The following is a 24,865-nucleotide window of genomic DNA, read 5'->3' on the forward strand; positions in this document are numbered from 1 at the left end:
AGCTGCCCAAGAAGCTTCCACCTAGGAGGGAGGTGGATCATAAGATTGAGCTGGAACCGGGTTCTAAACCCCCTACTTTGGTGCCCTACCGGATGGCACCCCCAGAGTTGGAAGAGTTGCGGAGGCAACTCAAGGAGCTGTTAGATGCAGGATACATTCGACCCTTGAAGGCCCTATACGGAGCACCGGTGTTGTTCCAGAGGAAGAAGGACGGGTCCTTGCGTATGTGCAATGACTACTGGGCGCTTAACAAGGTGACTATCAAAAACAAGTACCCCATTCCTCTCATTGCCGATCTTTTTGATTAGCTTGGTGGAGCACGCTACTTCACTAAGCTAGACTTGCGCTCGAGGTACTATCAGGTGCAGATAGCGGACGGGGATGAGCCTAAGACTACATGTGTGACGAGGTATGGCTCTTATGAGTTCCTTGTTATGCCATTTGGTCTCACTAATACACCTGCTACTTTCTGTACTTTGATGAACAAGCTCTTCCATCCCTACTTAGATCGTTTTGTGGTGGTGTATTTGGATGATATTGTTATGTATAGCACCACTCTAGAGGAGCACGTGCAGCACTTGAGGGCAGTCTTCCAAGTCCTACAGGAGAACGACCTATATGTGAAGACGGAGAAATGCTCCTTTGCCCAAGAGGAGGTGTTGTTCTTAGGGCATAAAATACGGGATGGCAAGCTGATGATGGATGAGGCAAAGGTGAGGTCCATTCAAGAGTGGGAGCCGCCCGCTAAGGTGACTGAGCTACGCTCATTTCTTGGGTTTGTCAACTACTACCGCCGCTTCATCAAGGATTACTCGGCGAGAGCAGCCCCATTGACAGACCTTCTGAAGAAGGCGCGTGCTTGGAGTTGGACAGAGTCATGCCAGGGGGCATTTGATGACTTGAAGAGGGCAGTTACAGAAGAGCCGGTACTTAGCTTACATGATCACTCCAAGCCATATGAGGTGCACACTGATGCATCAGACTTTGCTATTGGGGGTGTGCTGATGCAAGAAGAACACCCCATAGCTTATGAGAGCGAAAAGCTTAATAACACCGAGCGGCACTATACGGTGCAGGAGAAAGAGATGACGACGGTCATCCTTTGCCTACGCACTTAAAGGCACTACTTGCTCGGGGCACAATTTGTAATCAAGACGGATAATGTTGCCATCAGCTACTTCCAGACACAGAAGAAGCTCAGCCCCAAGCAAGCTCGATGGCAGGACTTCCTAGCGGAGTTCACTTATCATTTTGAGTACAAGCTGGGCAAGGCCAATGTTGTGGCAGATGCGCTTAGTCGCAAGGCCGAGCTCGCAGCTATTAGTCGGCCCCAGCACCCTCTTATGGAGCGGATCAAGGAGGGGTTGCAGCATGATCCTCTAGCCAAAAGCCTTATTCAGTTGGCTAAAGAAGGGACGACTCGACGCTTTTAGCTAAGGGATGACTTGCTTCTCACTACAGGGGACTGACTCTTTGTACCCAGGTGGGGCAACTTGCGAAAGGAGTTGATACAGGAGTGCCACGACACCGAATGGGCTGGTCACCCAGGTATGCGGCGCACACTAGCACTCCTTGAAGATTCATATTATTGGCCTCGGATACGCAATGATGTGGAGACATATGTGAGGACTTGTCTTGTGTGCCAACAAGACAAGATTGAGCAACAGCATCCTGCAGGTCTATTGGAGCCATTGCCTATTCCAGAGAGACCATGGGAGAGTGTCTCTATGGATTTCATCACTTGCTTACCCAAGTCAGAGGGTTGTGGGAGCATTATAGTGGTGGTAGATCCGTTCAGCAAGTATGCCACCTTCATACCCGCATCGGCAGATTGCACTGCATAGAGGGCAGCAGAATTGTTTGTTGACCATGTGGTCAAGCTTTAGGGAGTTCCACAAAACATTGTCAGTGACAGAGACCCGCGCTTTACGGGTAGATTTTGGACGGGGCTCTTTAAGAAGATGGGGACGGATCTCAACTTCTTTACGAGTTTCCACCCCCAATCAGATGGACAGACGGAGCGCATCAACGCTCTCCTGGAGATTTATTTAAGGCACTATGTGAGTGCCAACCAGCGAGATTGGGCCAAACTCCTTGGAGTGGCATAGTTTTCTTACAACTTGCAGCGGAGTGAGGCTACCAATCACAGTCCATTTGATGTTATTACCGGATGGCAGCCTATGACACTCAACGCCATTGCTTCGACTTGCGATGGTAAAAGTCCGGCGGCTTACAAGTTTGCCAAGAGGTGGCACGAGTAGTCCGACTTGGCTAGGGCGTACCTTGACAAGGAGGCAAAGAAGATGAAAAAGTGGGCCAACACCAAACGAAGGTGGGTGGAGTACATAGTGGGAGACCAGGTGATGGTTAAGCTACTACCCCAACAGTTTAAGTCCTTCCGGAGTGTGCATAAGGGGCTAGTAAGGATGTATGAGGGCCCATTCCCCATTGTCAAGAGGGTGGGCAAGGTCTCCTATATGGTGGAGCTTCCACCCAAGTTGAAGATACATCCAGTCTTCCATGTCAGCATGCTCAAGCCTTATCATGAAAACACAAAAGACCATACTCGGGGCATATCGCATAGGGCACCCACGGCCGTTGTCACATCCTTTGACAAGGAAGTTGACTGCATCATTGCGGATCGTGTGATGAGCAGAAGAGGTGTGCCCAAGTATATAGAGTACTTAGTAAAATGAAAGAACCTGCCAGATGGCGAGGCGAGCTGGGAGCACGAGGACACACTTTGGCAGTTCGCGAAGCATATCCAGCAGTTCAAGCAAGAAGACGCGACGAGGGCGTCGCGAGCTTAGGTGGGGGAGAATGTCATGCCCCGCAACCAAGAGGCTACGCCACGCAAACGCCCATAAGACGATGACATGGAGCCTGCATGGACCAGAGCTTTCTAGACTTCATTACACAAGTATGGAACTTTCCGGAATTCTCTAGATTAGTGTGGAGTTGTCTAGCCTTTTCTAGACTTGTCTAGAGTTGTATAGAATTCTCTAGACTTGTCTTGTACATATTTCTAGAATTGTGTAGATATTTCTTTGGATAATTCTAGACACTAAATCTAGGCCACACATTTGTACACATTTAGAATGTTCTTGTAAGGCCAAAGGCCTATAAATAGGAGGTGGGTGTTCATTTGCTCCTCACCAAGCAACCAAGTTGTAATCTCTCCTCTCAAGCAATACAAGTTCTATACATCCCAAACTCTCTTGCTCACTTGCCTAACCTCTTCCTACACACCCAAGTAAGCAAAACACTTGTCTAGCCTTAGTCTTCACTAAGCTAGCACACTCGGGTAGGCTGACTTAGCGCTTCAAGGGGGCTTGAAAGTGTCTAAGGCCGCACGGGAGCTTGGAAAGGTTCAAGTCTGTGACACTAAGGCCCAAATTTCAGGCTCAAGTTCCTTGTCATCAATGTATGGATTATCTCTTGGTATAGAATAGTTTCCCCACAGACCTAGGTTCTCTTGCACCTGTCAAAAAAAAGAAATTATTATTTTAAAAAATGAACATATAGATAAAAGAACTATAAGGGTATGTAAGTAAATTGACTAGCAAACTCTATCTGCTTCATTTTATTTAAATAAAATAGATATCCATAGAAACAATACAAAATTATGCCATTATGTATACATCTCAATAAATTACAACACAGCTAGTGACAATAGTAGCAACAGCATTACTACTATTTTTCATGGGCAAATTGCTTTCGGAAAGATTTTTTAATTTGTCTTCTTGCTGTTTGGTTGTTTGGAAGGATGCATATTCTTAGTTACAGATTCTACTCCATTAATAATTCCGAGAAAAAATTGTTAAAAGTTATAACCATCAAGTGGTTTTCCTTTCACTTTGTTGCTATGGCAGTTCCAGATTACTGATATCACAGTAGATGATAAGCACATGTAAAGGAGAGATTGAGAGAGGTTTTTTCAAGAGCAAATGTGAAGAACAGGGAAATTAAAGTTTGAAAACTACTCAATTTGACATGATTTTAATATTTCAAGCATAAGGAAGTTTATACAGCACTTAACCGCGGCATATTGCCTATTCCGAACAAAATAGCGGCCATTTTTACTATGGCTCTACCATCTTGTAGAAGTTCCTCTGCCATAAATCGACCACACACACAAATCTAGTGCTACTTAACTAAAAAGTACGAATCATGTCCATGTATGACGTGATAAAAAATAAAAAATTTACTTCAGGCATGTGACTCCTTCGTATGACTGAAAACCTCGATAGAGAAATAAGTTCTTTTAGTAACGCAAGAAGTATATTTGAAAGAACAAATGGACTTTCAAATCTCAGTAAAAAAATTATCCTTCTTTATTTTTTAGAAAAATGAAAAAGAAAAAGTGTAACACTAAAAAGCCTATCAAAGAAGTGAACATTGGAGGAGCAGAATGACCATATTGGGTGTATATGCTTACATATGCACATACGAACATACACTCATGTAAATTGATGTCACGTTGTTGCTATATCTTTGACTTCACGACTTGGTTGATTATCAAATGAGCATGTCTGCTATGACACTCTCGCTGAGTTTGGCCTCATACTCGTTGGATGGAGAGGCTAGCATCAACAGTCTCTCTCTCCATCAAATGGCTATGAGTATTAGGGCATGAGCTCAATGAGAACGCCCAATAGCACCTTTTTCATTATCAAATATTGATGCATCAATTACTAATTCACATTGCAACCATAATATATTACATTAAATATAATAAATTAATTTTTGAGTTATGTATTACAATTCTACATATGAAGGCATATTGTAATTTTTGTTCAGTCCTTGTCGTGCCAGGCGTTACTATTTTAGGATTGAATAACGGGCCTAACGGCATGAACGGTTGTCCACATTGTTGTGTCTGTAACCCAAGTTGGTGTCCATGCTTTATAGCAGCTCTTTTAGGATAATGATACATAGGATAGCAATGTTACTTCTTTGTTGATAGAATTGATAAATGTTTCACTTAATCCCTTCTCATGAACATCACCTTTTAGCATGTTAATGATAATAGTTGAGGATAGAACTTAGTGTTGGCAAATTTCATAACAAAACTGGGATTCTGTAGTTTTATAGTTAGATTTTTATTAGATTCCATAACATGGCATTCATATCATTCCTCATTTTAGGACAAAATGCATACTGGTTTTGATTCATGAAAAAGTTTTTTTAAATGCATGAACTTGTTTGTCGGAATAAATATATTTAAACAATAAATTTTCACAAAAACAATAAGCCTCGATCAATATGTCAATCAAACAAAATGCTTCAACTGAAGGCTCAATTGATCGAAGCAGTGTCAGTATGGGTCAATCGAATTCTCAATCGATTGATCCCTGTACAATAGTTGTCGATCAATAGCTCAATCGACCAGTGCATAGACAATTTTTTGAAACTTCTAGAATCTTATAACACACATGAAATATATAGAGAGATCTCTACCACATAAAGAGAATTATGTTTTCATCATCTAGCATGCTGCATGTTGAAAATAATATCTATAAGTTGACTCAATGATTGTGGCAGATTTATTGGGTCTTCAATATAGGCTAATATTTAGGGATTTTATTTTTATTCTGATTTGATTTTATTCTCTTTATTCTGATTTGATTTTATTCTCTTTTCCATATTTGTAATTTTCCTCTTGTATATAATGATAGTCAGGCTCTCAAATTGACTACGCCAATTTTACTAAGTTACTTTTTGGTATCAGTGCCTCAAACCTACGCCTCCCCCCTCTCTCTCTCTTTCACCGCCTCTTTTAATCTCTCTCTATCTCGTCACAGCCCCTTCCTTATTTCTTTTTTCCTTTTCTTCACAGGCCCTCTCTCTTTTTTCGGCCGCTGTTGCGACAGTCCTAGGGGGAGCCAATCTCCTATAGGTTCGACCCCTGTAGGGGTATTCCCTTAGTCTTTTTCATGCACTAAGGGTCAGAAGACATGTTTGTAATTTTTTGGAGCTGCCGGGATATTCGGCAGCATTTTCGGATCAGACCGCCGTGTCTTCGGCTTTTGATTTGATCAAAATCAGGTTTATTCCTCCTTTATTTGAAATTATTGGTAATCTGTTGAATTATTCTATTTAATATTATAGCTGAATCAAGTAATAATAAAGAAACTCTCTTTTCAGCGCAACACACACCGGCTTAACGAGTTACTAGTGTGTTGTTGAGTGGCCGTAATTTTGCATCCTGAGCTCATTCCCTCCGCCTTTATGTTAGTGGAAAAGGCAAATCAGGGTGGATTTTGGGTACTAAAAAGATGTTAGATATTACAGACCCTAAATATGCTCAATGGGATATGGACAATTGCACCATTTTAGGATTGATGTTTAATTCTATGGAGGAACGCATTTATAATACATTCATGTTTTATGACTCTGTTAATGACTTGTGGACTGCTTTGAATCAAATATATGCTCATTCTAGGAATAATGCTCGTATTTTTGAATTATACCAAGATATTGCTAAGGCCTCGCAGAAAGGCCTGAATTTGTCTGTAGTTGATTATTTTGGGTATTTGAGATCTCACTGGGAGGAACTAGCTCAATATAAGCCTCTCAGTGAATTTCCTTCCGAGGCAGCCTCTCTTCTTGTTAAACATCTTAATCGTCAGCATACCTATCAATTTTTGATGGGATTACGCCCAGAATTTGAACCACTAAAGTCTCAGATCTTGAATGCATCACCAATGCCATCTTTGTTGGAAGCCTTTGCTACTGTTGATGGTGAAGCACGGTGGCACCGTTTAATTCAGCCCTCACTTGTTCCTCTACCAGTGTCTGAGCCTACTAGGGGTAGAATGGCTTTTGCAGCCAACGTTAGATCACAAGCTTCTGGAGGTCAGATTATTTGTCACCATTGTGGAGGGATTGGACATGTTAAGGCTCGTTGCTTCAAACTTCATCCTGAACTGAAGCAAAAATTTTCTAGAAACCGTTTATCTGGAACTGGTTCTTCTCGTACTGCGGCTGTTGCAGAAACTCCTATTACTACTGGTGGATCTACTGTATTTCCTGGACTGAGCCAGCTTCAGTCTCAGATTGGGCAGATCCAGGACCAGCTTGGCTCCCTTGCTTCTAAAGTTGGTTCTCCTTTAATTGCTCCCACTGCCACTATTACTACAGGTACTCCTACTGCATTTAATGTTAAAGCCAAGCAGCCCACTTGGGTTCTGGATTCTGGGGCCAATGATCACATGACTGGTGAGTTATCAGTTTTTTCTTCTAATGTCATACCTGTTACCCAATCTGTGTATCTTGCGGATGGCTGTACATCTTACATTCATAGTAAGGGTGATGTTTGTCTATCTCCTTAAATTACTCTTTCATCTGTCCTTCATGTACCTAAATTAGCTTTTAACCTTTTATCTGTTAGTCGGCTTGCAAAAAACCTCCAATGTGCAGTTATATTCTTATAGCTCACTGTTTGTTGCAGGACCTTTGTTCGAAGAGGATTTTTAGCAAGAGTTATGAGCGTGATGGGCTTTACTACTTTGGGGAACCACCAGGAACGAGTCTTTAAGCTTCTGTCCTACCTACTTCTAGTGTTTATGATGTTTCTTTTCGCACTTTTAGTATGTGGCATGCACGTTTGAGGCATGTAAACTTTCAGTATCTATGTCTATTGTTTCCTTCGTTAAATAAAGCATGTAAGGACCATAAGTTTCAATATGAAGTTTGTGAGCTTTCTAAACATACTAGAACTAGCTATATTTCTCATATGAGTCGTGCTCCTAGTATGGTTGATCTTATTCATTCTAATGTCTGGAGCCCTTCCCCAGTTACTGCTTTCTCTGGGCATCGATATTATGTGACATTTATTGACGATTATTCTCGTTGTACTTGGGTTTATTTATTGAAAAAGAAATCTGAAGTGTTCCTTTTATTTACCCAGTTTCTTTAAATGATCAAAACCCAGTATAACACTATTGTCCATAATATTCATTTTGATAATGGACGAGAATATGTTTCGAATGAGTTCCGGACTGAACTTAATAAAAAGGGGATTTTACATCAACTCACTTGCCCCTACACTCCTGAGCAAAATGGCGTGGCTAAACGTGTCATCTTATGTCTGTAGTCCGATGTCTTCTGAGTGGTATGCATGTGCCTAAATTCTATTGGCACATGGCTGTTCTTGCAACTGCTTTTCTGATTAATCGTACTCCCAGTTGAGTTTTGGGTGGTAAAGCCCCACTTCAGATTCTTCAACCAGATTATACATTATTTCACCTTCTGCCTCGTGTTTTCAGTTGTACTTATTTTGTTCATAACCGTACTCCTTCTCGTCATAAACTTGATGATAAATCTATTAGGTGTATTTTCTTGGGGTATTTTGCTATGTCAAAGGGCTATCGTTGTTATGATCATGTGGCCAAACATATGTATCATTCTCTTGATGTGACATTTCATGAAACTGTTCCTTTTTATAGTATTAATTCTGTGGTACAGGATTCTCTCTCTTGTGATCTGGAGAATGAGATTTCTCCTATTGTCCGTCCTGTTCCTCTCTTTGAAAATCACACTGTCCTGGAATCTCCTTCTCCATCCATGCAGGGTTCCCCTCCACTTTTGCAGGTCTACTCTCGTCACCATCGCACTCAACCTCCCCTGCCAAAATCATCTTCAAAACCAGGTCCAGGTAACTCTCCTTCTCCTATGGCTCCTACCATTCTGGAGTATACCTCCCGTTATCCTACCCGTGATCGTCACCCTCCTAATTGGTATGGTTTTTCTAGTAGCACTAACCACCCTATTTCCCAATATGTCTCCTATGATGGTATTTCAGGTGCATATAAATCCTTCCTGGGCAAGATTAGGACCATTTTTATTCCTCGATCCGTGTCAGAGGCCCTCCAGGATCCCAATTGGGTGTCTGCCATGACAACAAAAATGGATGTTTTACAATGTAATAATACATGGGAACTTGTTGCTTTACCTGCTGGGGAGAAAAAGGTTGGCTGCAAATGGGTCTTTAATGTGAAGTACTTAGCCGATGGTTCTATTGATCGGTATAAGGTTCGGTTGGTGGCAAAAGGCTTTACTTAGATTCCGAACAAAGACTTTAATACTACCTTTGCTCCTGTGGCAAAGTTGACATTTGTGCGACTGCTTATCTCCTTATCTGCTGCCCATTCTTGGCCTCTACACCAATTAGATGTCAAGAATGCATTTCTCAATGGAGACTTACTTAAGACTATATATATGGATCCACCCCCTGGATTTTGGGCTGAGGGGGAGTATGCTGGGAAAGTCGGTAGGCTGCGAAAGTCTCTTTATGGTCTGAAGCAATCTCCTAGAGCTTGGTTTAGTCATTTCAACGATGTTGTTCTATCCATGGGTTTTGTGCGCTACCACTCAGACCATACTTACTTTATTCGACGTCGCTCTAATGGTCGTTGCATTATGTTATTGGTATATGTGGATGATATCATTATCACAGGTGATGATGCTTCAAGGATTGTTCAGGCGAAACTTCATCTTCAAAAGTCCTTTGATGTGAAGGACTTAGGTCCTCTTCGATATTTTCTTGGAATTGAGGTTGCTAGATCCCATCATGGAATTTCTTTATCTCAAAGGAAATATGTTTTGGATCTTCTTCAAGATACTGGCATGCTTGGGTGTCGACCCGCTTCCACTCCTATGGATCCCAATCTCAAACTCTCTATTAAGTCAGGGGAATTACTTCCAGATCCATCCGTGTATCAAAGTTTAGTAAATCGTCTTATATACTTGACTAACACAAGGCCCGATTTGACATTTGTTGTTAATGTGGTCAGTCAATTCATGCATGCCCCTCGCTCAGCTCATATGGATGCAGTCTACCATATTTTGAGGTATCTTAAGTCGTGCCTGGTCTTGGTCTGTTTTATGCCTCAAGAAATCAGTCTGGACTCTCATGCTTTATTGATGCAGACTATGCTGGATATAAGACAGATAGACATTCTACCTCTAACTTCTGTACTTTCTATGGTAATCATCTCATATCATAGAAGAGTAAGAAGTAAGCTGTTGTCTCTAGACCCTCTGCTGAAGCTTAATACCGAGCTATGGCTCAAGGTACTTATGAGCTCCTTTGGTTTCAATCAATTTTGGGAGAGTTAGGTCATGTAGAGAAAGGTTCGTTAAGGCTGTTTTATGACAATAAATCAGTCATTATGCTTACTTCCGATTCTGTTTTACATGAATGGTCGAAACATAATGAGGTAAACATTCACTTTATTCGAGAGAAGGTTCGCTTAGGTATCATTAACCCTATTTTTGTTCCCTCTTCAGAACAGACTACAGATGTGCTCACAAAGTCTGTTCGGCCTTCTCTTCTCCAGTCTTCCATAGTCAAGCTGGGCTTAGTCAACATATTTGCTTCAGCTTGAGGGGGAGTGTTAGAAATCATATCTATAAGTTGACTCAATGATTGTGGCAGATTTATTGGGTCTTCAATATAGGCTAATGTTTAGAGATTTTATTTTTATTCTGATTTGATTTTATTCTCTTTATTCTGATTTGATTTTATTCTCCTTTCTATATTTGTAATTTTCCTCTTATATATAATGATAGTCAGACTCTCATATTGAGTACGCCAATTTTACCAAGTTACTTTTCTGCATTAGATGGTGAGATATTATTCAGTGTGTTTATGATCATCTTGTATAGTTTACGTCGTCATCAACACCGAAGTGTCTCTACACAACGAATACACAATTGGAAAACAATTTAGTGGAGAATTGTATCACGTAAGGAACGGATCTGTTGATGAGTGAATAATGTGTTTGGAGACTCGAATGGAGAGTTTGGTGGATAATTCTGTGTCAAGAGGTAACTAAGAGTTTTCTAGGGTGCAGTAAACCGGTAACCTAACTATAATATCTCTTTCTCATAGTGGATTTGATTATCCTGGACTAAGTCCTACGGTTTTTCTCCGTTGGTCTTTTTCATAAAAAAATTATGTGTTCTTGTGTAATTGCATAATTTATTTATTTTTGTTCTTTATAATTAATTGATTCATATCCTATTTCAAATATATAATTATTAGAACCTAAGAATCAATTATTGATAATCCAAATTGGACAGGATCTATTCATCCCCTCCCTATCTAGATCTATATAGGGCATACTCAAATGAATTAGAACCTTGCATAATGGTCCCACAATCTAACAATTGTTACCGGAGCCCATCAATTGCTTAGATTTTTTCAAAACATAGGATAGCAAACTTCAGTACATTATTATAGAATTGATTAATGTTACACTTTGTCCCTCTTCTATTGCAAGCTTCTGGACATGATCAAACTTGTGCGTGTACCAATACATTGACACTCTAAGTTAAGGCCATCACCTGGTGTTTATTTCATTCTATAAATGCAGGGTGTTCGGAGGGATAAAAGGCACAAGCCCCCAAAATAAGAAACCATATTAGGAGAGAGAGGTGTATTAGGGTATTAGTAGTTATAAAAACAAACAGAACTACAAATTAAACTGTTACAGACAAATGAATACTTACTTGGTATGTTATCTATGTCAAATCTTAAAATCTTTCGAAGCAAGGATTTCTTGTTTTGTGAAAAATTGTAAGGATCATCTCCACGTGAACCATCTCCCATCATAAAATACAAATACCCATCACTTCCAAAAAGAGCTCCTCGATATGGAAGCCCCATCATGAATATCCTCCTCACTTCTGATGGATTAACACTTTTTCCTATAAAATAGATTGAGATTAAAATCCATAAGAAATATTTGCTCTAAGTATCTTCAAACTTTTTTTGAGATTAGAATGGATGTGTACCAAATAAAGCATGATGCAGTACCATTGGCATAAAACTCTGCGATAACAGTATGGTACTGGTATGGCTCAATCCCGTTATCAGCACCAAGCTTCGTAGGATCACAATTTATATCTGTATTGCATGAGCATCTACATGAACATCCTGGATGTTGGATTTTATCACAGTTAAACGAGACAAAGAATCGACCGTTATTTGTAAATTTTGGGTGAAATGTCATTCCTATCACCCCAAATTCAGTTTGAAAAAGCACTTGCTCAGTTATATCCATAAAGGAGTTGGATTCATGAACTCCCAAAACGTCTTTGGACCCCTCCCGAGGAATAGTGGCTAACCATATTTTACCTTGTTGGTTATTCAAGAAGACTTGGCTTGAGCCATCAGGATGTGGAACCATATTAATATAAGATCCATTTCCAATTTTCTCAAGGCACAGACCCTGTGGAGGTTGAGGATCTTCTGCATTGCTAAATAAAATAGTTTCACCATCGAAGCATACTACTCCATCATCTAAAGGCACGCCAAATGCTTCACAAAAGCCCCTCTTTGATTGCCACAAATTCAACAGTTTAGAAGGTGAAGAATCAAATGATATGCCAGCTCTTCTTCGTAGCGATGGAACAAATAGGGAATTCAGGATGGGTATGTTTCCACATATGTCCCATACCTTCATGCAAAAGTCAGTTGAAGCTCCACCCTTCGACTGAAGTAGTTCCACTGAATTAGTGGAGTTGCATAAAGCAGGAGCATTCCTAAGACCTAAGTCAATTCTAAATAACTGAGCAGAAAATTGATCACATAGCTGCAAGGCATGGATACACGCAGATTAAAATAACATAAAATAAGTCCGAACATTGAATATAACTGTCGTGGCTTCACATTCATGTCTGCATCAGAATAACTTGAAACTTGTATTAGATTCTTAGTTTTGAAATTTAGTAATTGAATATTCAAAATCATACCTAAAGCATTTATGCATCTTCCCCCACCCCAAAAAAATATAAATGAAAAGGGAAAAAAAAAAATGCATGCTAGATGCACAGCTTTCAAGCTTCCATTTACCTCTTTTGAAAAGTTCATCTGAATTTCAAACTTGAATAATGTATCATTGACTATTTCAAAGGTTACTCAATCACATTTGTAATTCATATTGATAATCAGTTTTATATGACTAATCTCAAAGTTTTAAATTTGGTTTATTTCAATTGATCAAAATCCCTAAAATTTGTTCAAATGTTGTTCAGATATTAAATCAGATATGCCTTTCAAAACTACAAATAAATGAGTATGTTCAATTAGCAAAGAGCAGTGAGGACAAAGGATAGCTTCTGTTTTAGTTCCTAGTATCAATAATAGTTTAAATAGGGGTCATTGCTTGACACATTGGTAAAATACTCAAACTAACAAACATGAAATTGTGGATTCGAATTTGAGAGCACTTTATATAAAATTATGCCAAGGTTAGGCCTATCTCTAATCGAATAAATTTTCAGTGTAAATGTTCCTAACGCCAACCATTTCAAAACCAAAATCATGGCAAGTAACAACCATATAGTTAACGTTGTTCGCTATGTATCATGAGTGCAACAAACATGTGGAAGTGTTTGCACTGTTAGTTCAAAATTTTACATTTATGCCTCATTATTGATAGTCCTGGTGAAATTTTAGAGACTTAGCAACTTAATTTAAAAAAAAAAATGGGTTGAGGAGGCTTACTGCACACAGGATTGATTTCATAAGAAAAGCGCATTGGGGATTAGAAATGTTCATTCCCCGGAACCGCCTTTGTAACCGCAAATCATCAGTGGAGTCACAGCATACACTACTATTGTAGTCAAAACAAAACTTGAGAGGTGTATTTAGCTTAAAGGGTGCCCCTATTTTCATCAAAAGCATAATACCAATTAGAGTACACAGACAACCATTAACATAAACAATTTTTAAAAAAAATAATAATAATCCTTTAACATAAATTGAAATGAACCAAACATACACAAAGAGATAGACACTCACTTGAGTTAGTGCACAAGGGAAATGATGAACAATGACAAGGAACAAGAGAATGAAAAGGAAGAGAGTGTCAACACCACCAATCATTTTACATTGGTGTTTAAAAGACAAATTGCAAAAAGGGTTCACTTCTATTTTCTATTCAAATGGTTGTATGAAGAAACCAATTAAATTTCTAATGATAGAAGTGCTAATTTGAAGAGGGGTTCAGTCCACATCAATTTCATTTCCAACATTTCAAAAAATAAAATAAATCCATTAACATAAATTGAAATGAACCAAACACATACAGAGATATAGAAACTCACTTGAGTTAGCACAGAAGGGAAATGATGAAGAATGACTAGGAAGTAACAAAAGAATGAAAAGGAAAAGAGTGTCAACTAACAGAACAGTAAAGTTAATGCTAACTTGCCAACTATACACCAAAAAAAAAACAAAAAAAAAAAAAAAGGTTGAAAAAAAGTTGAAAACAAATAAATTGACGCCACTTCTTCACCTTCATCTTTCCCTTCTTCCCTTTTGGTTTTATGATTTCTCTCCATTCATTTTCTTTTTGTTCCATTATTTCTTTTTAACTTATTTAATCCAAACCCTAATTCGTCTCTCCTTTCCTTGTGATTCCATAAAAAACATATTGCTTTTAAATTCCTTTTTTTATTCAAAACTCTATGTAATGACCCGGTCATTTTCTTCCTTTCCTTTTTCCTCAAATTTTACGGATAAATTTTTTCCGTTGTCTTTTCCTTTCGGTGTTTGGTTTCTCATCACTTAGTGTCGTCTCGAGTGTTTGGAAATGGTTTCTGAGACTCTTTTCTTTGGATTGACAACTTCCTTTGAGAACCGAGTCATTCCCACATTTTTCGTTTTTCGACACTATTCACTTTTCGTCATTTTTCCTATTTTGTCTTTTCCCTGTTTGTCACTTTGTTGGCATAATCTCACTTTTTGTGTTCGGAGTTGGTTTTTGACTTCACGTATCTTCATTCTAAGTGGTTTCCATGAAATACGTATCTTTACTTTTGCAGTAAAGTACTCTGGTTACTCTCGGTATCCATAGGGGCATGGATGCATAATTTTTCAAAAAAAATTTCTTTTCTTGGGGTGTTTTTCGTAAATATCTTTTGAAGATATTTTATTTCAGGGGTTTTTAAGAAAATATTTTTGGGAGATATTTTCATTCTAGGCCATTAGTGCAGCTTCCACTTTTTGGAGGGGCCATTATGCAATTAATGGAAGTTACTGCTAAATGCCTTGTTTTGAGCCTGGATCCTCGTACGGGATTCATTTTCACTTTTCGTCGAGTCGCCTACTCTTAGAATTCCCTTCTGGTCGTTTTTCTCCGGTTTCAAGGTTTTTGGCCCCAGTTGCCGCCGAACTTATTCAGAGCATATCTCTCTGTTCATAACTCAGTTTTCGACGCTATTTCTTCTATTATTCATATTTTCTCATTTTGGTTCTTTTTTGTTCACGGAGTTTTGCCGTTTGAGCGCGTCTGTTCAAATTCTACTTTTCCGGACCCGGTGGGGCCCTTTCGGGGCACTTTTTGAGATTTCTATAAATAGGTTGCCCTAATTTAAAAAGTTAACTTTTTAGCCTTCTTCTCCACTTCATGGCCGGCATCCATGACTACCCAAGGGGCAGCTACCTTTCTTTCTTCTTCTCCACTTGCATGCCTTTGTAAAAAGTCTCCCGCCTTTTATCGTAGGCCTCGTCGTGCTCTACCTTTCCCCCTTATTAGAACTCATTTCTGACCATTTTGTGCGTTCGGGTTTGAAGTCAAGTTGTGATTTTCATGGGGCTTCCTTGGGATTCTTGTTCATCGTGTTGTCCCCGATAAAACCCCGAAGTATCGTTGGATTCAGAGCACTTTTCTTTTGGTAGGGATTTGAGATTTTCATCTCAAATTGAGGTAAGGGATGTTATAGGTTTATATTTTTGTTATCTTGCATGCCATTGATGCTTATACAACTTGTATGCATACTTTTGTTCATAATCTAAAATTTGATTTAATTAATTTCTATGTTTAAGATTTAATTCACGTGATGATATTTAACTTAGAATTAAATTGTGGCATGCTAGTAAATTAGGCTTTGGTATGCTTATTAACATATATTAAAATTGGAGTATTTGATAAAGTATTACAACTTTTATTTAACAATTTTCTTTGGTGAAAGTTTAATTCTCATGGCCGTACCTTGCATGGAAATAACTTGTGATATGCTTTTAAATTAAGTCTTGGCATGCTCTTTAACATACTTTAATTTGAGAGCATTTGGATGAGTATGAAAATCTAGAGATTTTAATTAAAAGAATTAATTAAAATCTATTCAATGGTTCCATTGGCTTAATTGAGTTTTTAACTTGATATTTGTGATAAGCATGACTTGTACACTAGCATATATTAATTTGGGACCATTTGGCGTTGTTTTAGAAGTTAGAGATTTAATTATCATGATTTAATTAAATTATACCTTATTATTTCATGGCCTAATTAAGTTTTTGAATGGATATATGAAATGACCATGTTATGTTGTTTAACATGTGTTAATTAGGAATCATTTGATTGAAATTTGAAATCTAAATAAATTAATTGGTTTATTTGATTAATTTCCATTTCTATTGCATTATTGATTTAATCATGAGTTTGACGTTGGTAATATGTTTAAAGTATGATTTTAGACTAATATTGGATTCTTCAGTTTATATTTTCAATATTAAATTATATTGTTATAGCGTGTAACGAATCGCACACTGAAGATTCGACATGTGATTTTATTATAACGCGTAACAAATCGCACTCTGAAGATTCGACATTTGTCATCCTATAGTAGTTGTGGATTTAGAGCATGAGCTGTGTGGTTACAACTTACTTGTGCATAGAATGTAGTTTCGTGCTTTATATATATTTCGTATATAAGTTGTTAACTTATTTATTTTGGAGTCGCTTGGGACATTGTTATAGAGACATGGCTAGAGTTTGGCTCTAGTGCGGGAGGTATGAGTTATCCCCATTTATAGTGCGCACTTAGGGTGGTATTCCCAGTAGGTTAATGCCCGGACTATAGGTCTTGGGTTTATCCAGGATTTGATGTCCAAGTCTTACACTACTTGATTTCGCATTCAATTCCAAGTTGGCAACCAATGTTTAATTGTGACTTGTGGTTTTAGTTATCGGCGATTTAATGTTAATAAGTACATTCAGGCATTATGATTTCTAATGAATCATTGCAGGTTTTGATGTTGTTAAGTACATTCAGGCATTATGATTTCTAATGAATCATTGCAGGTTTTTGATGTTGTTAAGTACATCTATGCTATATTGTTCAAATGCAACTTTAGAATGATCCTATAGATTCATTTGGAATATAGACGTTAAGTGGCATAACCCACTTTAGTTATTTTCACATTTTAGATTTCAAGTCAATGGTTTTGAGGATCTATATCTTGTTACTTTGTATAGCATGCTTCTATGTTGTTTGAATTGCATGAATGATGTGATTTATGCTAGAAATGTTTCAAGGTAGCTTAGGATGCAACCTGAGTCTCACCTTTGACATAGACGTTAGGTGGCATGACCATTTTGAATTGTTTTAAGTTAATGTAATAACTTTATAAAACGTTAAGTCGATGCATGCTCATTTCCTATGAGTAGTTTTATGTTATTCACCCACGTAGTGGGGACATTTTTCAGGTACAGGAATCAAGATTCTTGTTATGCTTGGACGATTTGTGGACTTGAAGGTTCCATTTTGTGAAAGTTGGCTTGAAAAGCCATTTGTAGCCTTATTTGTCAAATGTGTATATTTGATTCTAAACTTGTAATGTATGCCTAAGCATACTTTTTTATTCTCATTTTATGTATATGATATGAGGCCAAAGGCCAAACCATATTTGAAGTTCATGTATATTCATAAATGTTGAAATCTTGCCTTTAATGAGAATATATAAGAAATTAGGGTTTTAGCATGACATTTTTGCACCGGAGTGTGCATCGGGTATGAAATTCATTATCTAGCATTTATTTAATATGTATGAGGTGTGGCCAAGGGTCAATCACTATTTTGTTTTCATTTTTGCATTTTAATTTCATACTTTGCATTTTGAGCTAAAATAGTAAAATTCGAGCCTTTAAGGATTCATTTCCAAATCGGATGATGCAAAGTGTGCACGAGCACATTCATTAGGACCTACTTAATATGCATGAAGTGTGGCCAAGGGCCAAATGGCAATTTGAAATCATTTGTTAATTTTAGTTTTCAAATTCTCCATTTCTAGTTCATTTTTGCATTTTTTGCCGGGGGGGTCGAATTTTGCATCGGCGATATTTTTAAGCCGTGGACCATTGTATCACGTCCTAATGGGTAAGTTACGCTTGCGTGCATGATCATTTTCAAGAAAAACCTCATCCTTGGTGATTTGAGCCTCCTATGAATTTACTTTTGATATTTTTTGCACAATCTGATTTTAGGACATTTTGGGATTTTCCTTCGAGAAATGAATTCTGGTCTTCACATGGTCACTTAGAAAATGTGATTTTAGGGGAGGTTTCTTCTTTGTGTTTTTCCAGAAAATGTCATCTTGGTACCGTAAGTCCCTCGCAAAGTTTAGCTTTCAATTTATATTTTTGCAGCTTTTTAACCCCCATGACCTGATTTCATGGAGGGGCATTTTGAGCATTTTATAGTGAGTTTTTTTTTTATTTTCTCTCATTTTTTTGGGTAGAAAATTTAATTTCGGGAGGGGTTTTTTTTTTCGTGTTTTTCTAGAAAAATTCGTTTGATAGCCCGTTTATGCTCTCGGATCAGGACAGTTACTGTACCAACTTTCGCCCTCTTGTCCAGTTCTGATCTAGGGGCATTTTGGGGATTTTTTAGTGTGTTTTTTTTGTTTCCTTTTAAAAAATCGGGTAGAAAACTCGATTTTAGAGGGGATTTCTTCTTCGTATTTTTCCATAAAATGTCATCTTGGACCCGAAAATCCCGCGTCAAATCTGATTTCCTGTGCGTATCTGCACTATTTGAAAAAGTCTGTTGTAAGGGCATTTTGGGGATTTCATATCAAAAATAAAATTTTCTTTTGACATGGTCAGCTTGGAAAAATTATTTTGAAGGGGGTTTCTTCTTCGTATTTTTCCAGAAAACGTCGTTTAGTGCCTCAAAACGGCACACGAATTTTAGCATTTTGCCTAGGTTACTATTCACGGCCGCAGTGACGTCAAAACTTTGTTGACTTTTCTCTTCCATCCGGATTCCAAATCAAGTGATTCTTGAGTCTAACTTGATTAATTTTTCGATGTATTCCCAGTGGTGTACTCGGTAGCACCCGATTTTATATTTTTCAGAAATGATTATTTTGCCCTTAGGGCTATTTTTGTCCTGTTTTCTTGTAATTTGCTTCCGCTACTTTCTTTTAAGTTCTGTGACTTCATGGGAAGTCATGGATGTGTCTCGGGAATAATATACATTCTAGGGACATCGTTTCCATGTAAAATAACTATTTTGTCCCTAGGGGCTTATTTGTCATATTTTCGATCTTTTACTTCCACGTCAGTTCTCATTGAGTTCTACGACTTCATGGAAGGTCATCAAAGTGTATTAAAGGTGTATTGTGCCTTGGGAGACCGTTGTGTTGTTTTTTGCTTCCACATTCTGGATTCGTTATCGGATCTACGTTCGGTTCATCACAAGACACGCTAGCCTAAAAATCAGGGCCGTCACACTCTAATTCCTCCCTCCTCCTCTATTTTTACTTTCTTATTTCCTTTTTTGAATCAAAACCTAGATTGTAGTGATTTCCTTCTAGAAATTGGTGATTTCTTCAATAAGATTCTTCACTTCATCTATAAGAAAGAAATCTACAATGGATTTGAGCTGGTATTTATAGTTTTGCACGCTTGATAGTTGGTAAGGCTTTATTAATATTATGCATTTAATAGTATTGTTCATTTACTGTTCAAAATACAGTGAAATTTTTGTTTAGAACTAAACATTGTAGATTTAAAACTGAAATTATGATTCTTTCATTTATTATCTATTATTGTAAATTATGATTCTTTCATTTGTTATTTATGTACACCTCCTCAACATTTCTCTTTTTATTCATCTCTAATACTCTAATCCAGTGCGCTAAACACACCTTATATAAACACATTCGACTGACATAACAATTGTTCACCACACACACAAAATATCAAAGACCATAATCAATTAGTGTACCCGTCACCCATGCTTTCTTCTTCTTTTCTCATTCCTTATCTTCACGCCATCAATTCGGCAGGCCCACCTGCCATCTCTTTTCAACAGACACAACATAGATACAATAACCAAATCAATTCACCCAAACATCCCACGTGAAGCCAAAGACTTTTGGCAACAAATGGGACCCACGAAATCATTATAACTTTTTCCTTTTTTTTTTTTTTAACGCATCCACCCATTCCTTCTCTTTTCAGCAGACAAATTATATATATGCATATAATCAAATCAAATCAAACCATAACTCATTGTGGGACCCGCAAAAGCCATTTCCATTACTCTCACTCTTCTTCCCACTTTTGCAGCTCCCTCTTTTCTACATCATTCAACAGACATTAAATATATAAATGTGCATCATATATACAAATGTAAACCTTCACCACTTCATCAAAAATCAAAACCCACCAAATTAAAATCATCATCACAATTTTTGTACCTTTCCCATTTCGGTTGACAGTTATCACCATCCTCCATTAAATATATATATGTTATATATACAAATGGACTTCCACTTGACCTTTTAACAAATCAAGACCTACAATTTAATAAATTAATTAATTAATCTACTAAAATTAAATACCAAAAACAAAATATCAATTACCCAAAATCTCCGTCTTTAATTAAAATTAAATAATCAACTACAAGTCATGAAATAAATGTAAATTAAAATCCTAAAAATCTAGGTTGTCACATTCTCCACCACTTAAAAAGAATTTCGTCCTCGAAATTCGAATCCAACAGTTTTCATATACTCGAAAATACCAATAACCACAAAACAAAATCCATAAATCCTTACCCCGAGCAATGTGAGAAACCGTAATATGTAGGACGTTGTGGTAGTTGTCAGTGCTAGTCACCCGCCCACACACTCCGTAACTATTGTGATAGCTAGTCAATGCGTCACCCGCCCACTAAAAAAGACAAACAATAACAAACCCGAACTACTTGCCTAATCACACTAACCAACCATCCCAATAGCTGCCAATGAACGCCATCCGCCCACGCACACTCGGCTACGAGTGGTAGCTAACCAGTACTACACACTCGCCCACTCACACCCGTCTACATCATCACTACACTCACATTTTTGGCTCGGTACAGGCTAATAAAATTCTCAATTCGTTCAAACACAAATATTTCACTATACTCCCATTATCATAAAAATAATAATAATAATAATAATAATAAAAAGATGTCCTCTTTACACAAAATCAATTTCCTCAAATATATATAAAATTCTCCAAATAAATAAATTAAATCTCATAACGCCAACTCTTCCACCTAAGCCCAAAACTAGCAGTCCACATTCATCTTTGGTACATGAAACCGGAGGGTGGTGAGACGGAAAGTCCCAGTAGGAAAAACCGTAACAAGAATTTTAATAATCAATTATCGTACCGCAAACCCTTTATCGAACACATGGTCCTACCTAACACACCTCATCACCCGAGACAACCCATCTGAACTTACACTGTCTCACCGACATGACGCACAGTACCATGCTCTCGCTGTCCCTGACAAAACGAAACAATCATTGACCTTAGACCCGACATCGTGCTAGAGAGGGACTGATTCAGAATAAATGGTTGGTCAGGCCATTCTCATCATCGATCAGGTCTCAGCATAGACATTGTTCCTGTCTTCAAATCCAAACCTCAAATACAATGTCACAGAGTCCACAATACAACCACGGAATCCACTCACTATTAATCCATCACTCTACGTAACCTTAATGACTATACAATCACATACCTGCTCTAAAATCCCAACCATGCCTTCAACACACAACCCAAAATAAATGAAAAACAACACAACACCAAATACCACAATCATCAACCAGCGTAAGAGCTCTCCGATCTCCTCATAATACCCATATTAGATAGACAACTCTATAACATCATTCAATCCAGTTCTGACCCAGTTAAAACACACAATTCGACTATCTCATGCCTGAGATCTCAAAACCAAAGTCAATCTTTCCCATTATTCCTAAACAGAATCCTATTTTCACCTTCTCTAGTTGCGTAATTTTAAGGCGACATCGACATTTGCTCTCAAGACATTGCTCATATCAAATGCCTATAAAAACATTCAAGTGTGTAACTCACTTCACACCACCTAATCATCTTCAAACTCACAGTTCACAACATATCTCCTAGCCATCATCGCTAGTACCAGACACTGGAAACACACAATCCCTATTAGATAACTCGTGCCTCACACACCACTAATCAAGACCATTCTCAGAACCAAAGACTCCACCTCTTTCTGTGGGAGTAAGTCAACCCATTCCACCAAACCTTTATTGGTGAACTCTAACAATATAACAAACCACACACGGGTCCGCCCATTCGCGGATGCGCACAACTCCAAGATGGAGGACAAAACCAATGACAAACGACGTCCTTGTCAGGACCAGAATAAACGAAAAGGGTAATAAACCTTACTCTCACAAGAGACTAACGACTCGCACCTGAATGCACCTGACACCTTGTCACACTCTGCTTACTAATCGGTCAACCATGAACACCCAATCTCATATGAGAAGAACTGAACTCCTTACACACAAGGAGAAGAACCAGCTGGATACCCGTACCGAACCACGAATACAAATCTAGGCGACCTCGCCACTAACGGACCATCATACACTATCAACACCGGAACCTCATATAAGCTACATTACGATACCCATGTTAACCAAAACAAGTCAGATCCATATTACCCATTCAGCGAATGCCAGGGTATATCCCAAAATACAACCATCAGACAAGAATATCAAATCTCACGGCACACCAACACGTACTAGAAACAATCATAACCCTTCGGACACTACTCCCCGTTCCATCTGGAACCCGTCACTTCCAAATGACAACCTCTATGCTATACGATGACATTAGATTACCAAGTCACTACCTAGCAATTCTTCCTATGACATCATCATAACAAAAGAATAAACATTACTCTCAATACCTCCCACGACAGCCACTACTTGCCACTAGAAAAGAATCTCCATACGGCAATACCATTCTGACAATCTCCGTGCCTAAATAAGATAACTTCACACCATTGGTTCAACATCATTACTTCTCCTCTTCACTATTCCTCAGAACACTATTGACCCCTACAAAAGTCAAATTGGGCTACTAACTAGACCTACGGGATCACCCTCGTCCCAATCATTCCAATCATCAGCTTACCTCTTTGAATCCTTAAACAACAAGCACTACCTCCATATACCCCATACGCAACGTAAAGTTTAACTCTAGTCCACAGCTTACCATTTCTAAAACACAGTTCATTTGGTAATATAGTACCTACCATCTATCACTTCATCCGCAACCACCAAACATACCGATGACTACATAATACATTATACACCACCTCAAGACTCTCAATAACTGTGCGAACTTAATCACGCTAGCTAACCAAGCCATGCAATCAACTCTCCATGAGTCGATTACCTGCGACACACTCCTGTAGTTTCCCGAAATGGGGATCACCACTCAACCGACCATGACCAACACGTTTCCTTATACTGTACTAGAATACTCGAAATACACATTTACCATGACTGGTTCGAAAAGAACATCCGCACCAAACCGTAACCCAAGTCACAAACACTAACCTCTTAAGATCATACATTTCTCCCTCAAAAACCTCACTCACAAAGCTGACCTCCACGATCACAAGAACCCACGTGCTAACACAAGAAACTCATACGTCTCACCCTGGACGTCGTGACATGCCATACGCAATTGTTCGAAAGTCGTACCCTAAGCACTACGCCCCAAAAATAACGAAAAACTGAAGCAACCATGTACCGAATAGCTCGATCCACGAGCTAAAGACTTACGCCATTCGTTCAATAAGAACCGACACCCAAACAACCCTGGAGCAACCGAGCTCTTAGCCTACTTAGGTTAAAACTCACACAACTAGCTATGCCGCAACAAGTACTCTACTATACTAACAACCATCCCATGTTCGACCACATACTTTTATACATGCATACTTATGTATATAATAACCGAAACATATACCTTGACACAACCGTGTCCTATCCCATCAATTTAAACAACGAGTCCATTAAATCATTATGTGAAAAAAAATAAATAAATAAACATCCTGTTCATCATTGTCATTTTTCTTTTCTTTCACAATTTACATGTTTTCAATTATTTATACATTTCATCGTCATTGCCATATAACACACATTTTAGCAATTAAATACATAAGTATATGGACACTTAGCAAATAAACATGCCCTTTTAAAACCGTAAACATATAAGCAAGTAACAAGTAGACATGCTTCTTAAAACAATAAACACGTAAACACAAGTACACAATCAATGCAAGTCAACCTTATGCCCCATCTAGGTAAGCCACTACCCGTCTTCCTAAAGGTTTTCAAACCATCGCTTTGATACCAATTTTGTAACGACCCGAACCCATGAGTCCGAATCGCTAACCAGGTCCTTACCTGAACCCAATGTCAACTAAGGACACTACCGTCCATTCCTATGTCAATACATATTATACGTGTCATTCCAGGGTTTATAAAAAAAGAGATAATAATAATAATTATTATTATTATTAAATAAGATCATAACTACAGAGTAGGTCAAAACAGTCCATTAACCCTTCAAGACCTGTAGAAGAGCGTCGTCCGCCACTTCCTTCCCGTATCCTAAAACATGTTAATAATAAAGGGATGAGCAAATTGTCCAGTAGGTGGTGTCTAAGACACACCTCTTGTAACCCCGTGAATCCAAACAATGAATATGAACAAAGTCGTAAT

General features: G+C 38.3%; 1 protein-coding gene across 1 annotated transcript; it reads right to left on the reverse strand.

Annotated features, from left to right (window-relative positions):
* Positions 1-10,231: 10,231 nt before the first annotated feature.
* On the reverse strand, positions 10,232-23,709 carry LOC132280891 (HIPL1 protein-like). The gene is made up of 6 exons (XM_059782648.1): positions 23,693-23,709; positions 23,529-23,602; positions 21,820-21,842; positions 11,825-12,602; positions 11,518-11,715; positions 10,232-10,380 (listed from the first exon to the last, which is right to left on the reverse strand). The coding sequence occupies exons 1-6, from the start codon at positions 23,707-23,709 to the stop codon at positions 10,232-10,234; spliced, it is 1,239 nt and encodes a 412-aa protein (XP_059638631.1).
* Positions 23,710-24,865: the final 1,156 nt, after the last annotated feature.

Source organism: Cornus florida, unplaced genomic scaffold (assembly GCF_030987335.1).
Source record: "Cornus florida cultivar Cherokee Brave unplaced genomic scaffold, ASM3098733v1 CherokeeBrave_3.0.0_Hap2_Chr11, whole genome shotgun sequence".
NCBI classification, from domain to species: Eukaryota; Viridiplantae; Streptophyta; class Magnoliopsida; order Cornales; family Cornaceae; genus Cornus; species Cornus florida.